General features: G+C 40.0%; 1 protein-coding gene across 1 annotated transcript; it reads right to left on the reverse strand.

Moving 5' to 3' along the window:
• Positions 1-2: 2 nt before the first annotated feature.
• Positions 3-6,560, reverse strand: ALDH5A1 (aldehyde dehydrogenase 5 family member A1; the record flags this gene model as incomplete). Its single annotated transcript, XM_014306987.2, has 9 exons — positions 6,452-6,560; positions 5,350-5,520; positions 5,101-5,217; positions 4,524-4,667; positions 3,513-3,656; positions 2,660-2,818; positions 1,164-1,333; positions 352-410; positions 3-199 (listed from the first exon to the last, which is right to left on the reverse strand). Coding segments are annotated over exons 1-9 (1,209 nt in total), but the record flags the coding sequence as incomplete, so codon positions are not given.
• Between the last annotated feature and the right edge of the window lie 6 nt (positions 6,561-6,566).

Below are 6,566 nucleotides of genomic sequence, written 5' to 3' on the forward strand. Positions count from 1 at the left end.
CCTCCAAAGCAGACATATTTTAGTTCTAAGTATTCATCGATGCCGTATTTTGAGCCTTCTCGTCCTAAGCCAGACTCCTTTACCCCACCAAAAGGACACTCTGCTGAGGAGATTATGCCTTCATTAACACCAACCATTCCAACTTCCAGCTGTTCTGCAACTCTCCAGATCTGAGCTGGATCTTGGGAGTAGAAATATCCTGTCGTGCAGACACGGAGATACAGGAGTGAAAATCAGTAAGAACAATTGCAGAAGACTGAAAAAGAAACTTAATGACATTCAAAATCATCACCCCACAGCATTAAAGCTCACAAAACTGCAGAAATACATTTATCTGACAGAGAAGCGTACCTGCTAAGCCCACATTAGTTGCATTTGCTATAGCAACAGCTTCTGCTTCAGTCTCAAATCTGTCAATAGAAAGAGAAAAAATAAAAATGAGGCCTGCAGTTCACCGGCTATCTTGCTGACTTACTGACAAGAAGCAGTCTTATCAGGAATTAAAATGTCAATTTATTTTTCCCAGAAGTGTAAATTAAAAAGCTAATTTAACTTTCATTTTGAAACACTGAAGTGTCTACCTCTTCTCTGAATTTAAACTGCAGTAAAGTAGTTAAGATTGCCTTTATCCCCCTGAGGTAGCTGGATGGTACCAAGACATTTAATTCACATGGGTTAGCCTACCTATTTCCCCAACTACACAGTACTCTCAAATCTAAGAGATAACTGTATGTTCTTCAATCACATCCAATTGCTCTGCACAAAGGCAGGGAAAGCTTTAAGGAGAACAGACAGCTCCAACTCATCCTCTTGTCAGAAAAGCTTAGGACTAGCAAATCACATGACAAACTCAAAAGTCCTGTCTCCTATTTCATACCACAGATCATGAAGCCAATGAAGGTTTTGCTGCTATCTAGCCTTGCTTAACGATTGAGATACTTTAATTTTCAAAAAGTTGCAGAGACGCTAAGATCAGGTCAAGAAAAAGAAATAAAACAAGCCACATATCCAAAGTATGTTTTCATGTGTGTACGCCAGTCTTTTTACAAGATTTGTATGATCACACAAAAATACTTTTTTGTCTTCCAAATTTTGTTTATTCAAAATAATCCTTCGTTGTTTTTTTAATTATTTATTTTAATCTGTGGAATTAGTAATCTTACCTGATAACTGGTGCTAAAGGGCCAAATGTCTCCTCTTGGGTGCAAAGCATTTTTGTTGTAACATTAGTAAGTAATGTTGGCTCAAAGAAATTCTTGCCCAAGCTGTGTCGTTTCCCTCCAGTCACAATAGATGCTCCTTGAGAAACTGCATCCTTAATGTGTTTCTCTACCTGAGGCATGCATAACAAAAGTTAAAAGTCAGCATTTAAGAATGAGCAATAATACATTTCCCACTGAAGAAATAATACTCTCACAATATTTAAGAGAAAATTTTGAAGAAAGGCTTCCACCTTGCAGAGAATCATTTGCAATATTATCTAATTTCTCTTCAATTCTTGTTTCTCTCAGTTTGACATAATTTCAGAGGGATAAATTATGAACATGCTCCCCCAGCCCACTTTTCTGTAGCCATTAAAAGCCTACACCTAATGTGAGCAAAAGCCTTTGCAGGACTAAAAACTGAATATTCTATCAGTGATCAAGCACTATGGAAATGAACTGTATGACTGCCATGGAAAGAGAAACAACTCTCAAGATGGAACTGGAGAGAACATTTTCCTACATCTATTATTCTATCTATCCCCTATATTTACAATTAATCTAAAGACAACAAAGTAATAAGAAAACTAAAGTAGCAATCCCCACCTAGAATACTGTCCTTTGAAATTACAGCAATTACAAAAAGTGACTATATACAGTGTTTGTTTATTTGTATATATAGTTGTACCTGATACATATACTACAATTTTGTGATGCACGAAAAGAAGACATGAAGGAAAGAAATTCAAGGACTATATCCTTTGTTTCCCAAATAACTGCATATTTTCCCACACTTTTATAAAGAGAATCTGGCAGCATTCATGTGTGATGGATTCAAACCAAGCCTGCATGCAACTGAGCCGTAATATCTTACAAAGTATGGGCCACTTGACTCAATAATCTTTATATTAGGAAGAGTGAAATATAAAGTATGTGACTTTTTAGGATTTTTTAAAAAATAAATATTCCTGGAGTTGCAGGTCACCCAAAACAGAAGACCCAAACTATGCACATAAAGTTTCAAATGATTACAACATCCAGAATTCTGGTATTTTTAACAACAAGAAATTATTCTGCCTAGATTTTGCCAAAAAGAAACACTGTTCCTCAAAGGAAATTGTCAATCACAGTGCTTCAGAACTGCAGGATCCCTGTACAGCTCTCACAGTGTATCCAATTTCAGTGAATGGACTTGAAAACAGCTAGCTAAAGGAGGCCTCTCCCTTAAAGGAGTTTCTCCCAAAGGAGGTCTCTTTCCTTAAAGGAAATAGAGGGATGACTGTCCACATCTGCTTGCCTGTATGTACACATGGACTTGGGGGACAGAACACACTTCCAGCCACACTGTGAATATGCTCTAATAAAACAAGGGAAAAAAGGTGAAACATAAATGTAAAATTATTTTATGGATCATAAAAAGAAAATCAGAATGTTAAAAATGAAATGTTTACTTATACCTTCTCCACTGCTTTTTCATTGATTAGCGGTCCTTGGGTAGTTTTTGCATCAAATCCATTTCCAACATGTAGTTCTTTGTCTATAGCTTTAGCAAACTTTTCCACAAATTCATCATGAATTCCCTTTTGCACCAGGAAACGGTTTGTGCAAACACAAGTCTGAAAACAAACAAGATAAGATAAAACCCCATTAGTTTATGTTGTATTTAATCCATCTATGAATTCTTTCTGGCCTTCATACCACAGAATCAGGTTACTACACTGATGTCCCCTGCCTCTTCTCCCTCATCCTAAACTGTTACCCAGCTATGCCATTTCTTTCACCTCCCATTTCACTTTAGAAATACAACTTCAACAAGCTGTAAGTGGGTGTGTGAAATATGTCACACTGCTAAGTTGCTTACACTGGGGAAATGTTTTGTGAGTTTTGTGGACTCAGATACATGGATCAAACAAGGTCCAGAAGCTGCATGAAATACCTTCTAATTAGACTGCAGAACACTTGACTGAGCAACAAAAACTCAAACCACACTTAGTGGTCAGGGGTCTTTTTTCTAACTCCTTTCTTATCTGAGTTTGAGTTTGCTTTCTTCCTGAAAGTTGTTTATAAGTGCTCTCAATGGTCTATTTATTTGTGCTACCCCTTTGCTCTGACAAAAATATATGGGATTTCAGTGTTGCTATTTAGACTTGCTGGTAACTGGCTTTAGTGCCCAGAACCATTTGTGAGTGCAGCACCTTTCTCTTCACAATGAAGTGTTCTGTGCTCTCCTTTTACATAAAATAGCTTATTTACAACTTAAACTTTATGTACAGCTCTTCACTGTCTAGAAACAAGGACAAAGATTCTCACCTGTCCTGAGTTTCTATACTTAGAAGCAAGGGCTCCTGCAACAGCCCGGTCCACATTGGCGCTGTCAAACACAATAAAAGGAGCATGTCCTCCAAGCTCCATGGAAACTCTCTTCACAGTGCCAGCTGCATGTTTCAGCAAGATCTGCAGGCAACAGAAGAGACATACACATCTGTACCTCTAACAGATGTGAACAGTGGAATCATGGATGCAAGGGAGTAAAAAATTAACTCTGGCAAGGAAATAATCTGCATCTTCTCTACAATGTTAGACCATCTCCTGTGACAAAAGCAACTTTCATCCATTAAAATCCTTAAAGATGAAATTCTGGCCAAGGACTAATGGAGAGAAAGATTTTGATCAACTTCAGGTCAGGTTAAGCTTTTATACACTAATATTGTCAACTTTTTGTTTGTTTGTTCTATTTTTTTTTGTTAATAAAATCTTGACTACTCTTACGAAAGTTTTCCAAGATCTGACAGAATTTGGTATTATGATTTGCCTTGATACCAGACTTTTGCTTCATTCTGCATACAGCCATCCTAGAGAACTGTCATTTTGTAGCCACACTCTGCAGTTTTAGTGATTCAATTAGAGATGCTGACCAGATTGCTTATTGACTACAGTTGATAGCAGAGATTCCAGGGCCTCACTCCTGTAATATTTCCTCTCAACTGCTGAAGCCATTCTTGAATGGCACCTTTGAAACTCAGTTTCAGTGCTCTTATTAGCATGTTACCACCTTACAATATAAACCAAGAACATCGTGTACAGGACTGTCCACATTATGGTTTAATAAAGGGCAATTATCAGGAATTACAGACAGGCATTCTTCTGTGAAGTACTGATGCTAAATCATATAAGCAGTATCTCAAGAGGTACACAATTATTTGGACAATCTGTGTACAGTAGCCAGAAAAGAAGGCTCTGTATAAAGGCACACACTTTCCCCCTACCTTTCTAGTATAACCACAGTAATAATCTTCAAGGATATTCTGTCCACGTATGTACCTTTCCTGTTGTTGTAGAGCCAGTAAAAGATATTTTGGATACCAATGGATCAGTGCATAAAACTTCCCCTACAGCTGCTGCCTGTTGTCTGGAACAAGGGACAACATTGTACACTCCTGCTGGGATTCCAGCCTGGTTTGCAAGCTGCAACAAAAGAAAAACAGAATTTGCATAATTAGTGCATTTTGTAAGAGGAACAGTCACTTAATGAGTGTTCACTGTTTTGAAGAGAAGTCTGTAAGTCAATGGAAGCCAAAAGGACTCAGCACAACCAGGAACAGGTGCCAGAGGTGCTTGAGAGAGCACCTTTGCTCCGGTTTAAGCTGTCTGTGTTCAAAAGAACTAAATTAAAGATATAAGGATATTTTGAGTATCAAAATGGCCTGATCCGCTTTGAGGCTCTAAACCATGTTAGAGGCAATTTGCAAAGATTCTCAATAAACTAAAATACCTGCATCAAGTCAGTTTGTCCTTTCTTCATACATGAAGCTGGCCAGAGCTACCTTCCAGGCCCATCTGATTCCCTGTTTACAGTATCAGTCCATTGTTGAGGTAAAGCTTAGTACTGAAAGCTCACCTCCCCAAGAGCTAATGCTGATAAAGGTGTGTCCTCTGCAGGCTTCACCACGACTGTACAGCCAGCAGCCAGAGCTGCACCAACCTTCCGGGTAATCATAGCGCTGGGAAAGTTCCACTAGGAAGACAGAAAATAGTACAGTCAAAGTTGGGAAAATTTTGCCTCCTGTTTTTGCAGAAGTAAGTCATTTTGAACTGGGGGCCGAGCTGAAAACCTTCATGTGACTCAGAAGAGTTCAGCTATGCTTACTGGGGTTATAATGGCTGCCACTCCTACTGGCTGCTTCAGCACCAGGACTCTTCTGTCTTTTGCAGATGCTGGAATAACATCGCCATAAATCCGTCGAGCCTCCTCCGCAAACCACTCCAGAAATGAGGCTGAATATGTGATTTCACCTTGTGCTTCTTTCAGAGGCTTCCCCTTTGATTAAATCAGATTGAAGATACATTGTAAGCAGCAAACAGAAGCAATACAAACATATTCAAGAAATTTTGGAGTTTCTCTTCTATTCAGAGTACTTTAGGATCCCCTCCCTCTGACATGCACTGTGATCTCCAGCAAGGATTGTATGATTGCAGCAGCAATAGTTGTGTGGATTCAATATACCACCATTGTATAGTCAATAATTTGTATGCTGTGCCTGGATTCATACCTGCCCAGGACAAGTAAGAGAAACAGCAAATGTAGCATGCATTTATTTACAAACTCCAAGTTAGCTGCTATTACCACTATGAAGAAAGGCACAAATCACGGCAAAACAGTTACAAGTTTATTCCAGGGTTATTTGTTTTGGGAATATTGTTTTGGACCACCCCCAGGTCTGATCCAGTGGACTGCATGACCATTAGCAACTGTGACACAACAGAGGAGCTGCTGAAGTACCTTCCAGCAAGGTTTTGTCCAAAAGGACACCAGTTTGTGAGCTCCCAGACTACTCAGTGATACAGACTCTATGAATCCAACTTGGAGACTTGCATGATTTTTCCCAGTCACAAACATTTCTGCCACGGGGACAATGGTTTAGGTGGATGTACGCTTTTGCATGCCAAGAAGCACATCACGGGTCTGGTTTCCTCTGATTAGGTACTACCGTTATCAAACCAACGCACTTTATATATGTCTGGAGGAGGAATGTTTGAAATGTCACCCACCGACCTAGCAAAGCAATGTGAGTACACAATATGCCGAAAGTTATTAAAAAGGACGTGATGGCAAACTGGTGAAGCACGCAGGGAGAGCCTTGACGGCTGTCACTTTTACTTGGTATCCCTGTTCGCCTGCCTGTGTTGTTTTCCCAGCACGAGTGCCAGCACGGGGCAGTGCCCGTGCCCACCCCCGCCGCCCCACTCACGCTCTCGGCTGTGATGATCCGCGCCAGCTCCTCCTTGTTCTCCATCATCAGCTCGTACCATCTGCGGAGGCGCGCACTCCTCTCCTGGGAGGAGGGAGAGACAAGGCTGCCGTGG

Source organism: Geospiza fortis, unplaced genomic scaffold, assembly GCF_000277835.1.
Source record: "Geospiza fortis unplaced genomic scaffold, GeoFor_1.0 scaffold104, whole genome shotgun sequence".
Classification (NCBI taxonomy): domain Eukaryota; kingdom Metazoa; phylum Chordata; class Aves; order Passeriformes; family Thraupidae; genus Geospiza; species Geospiza fortis.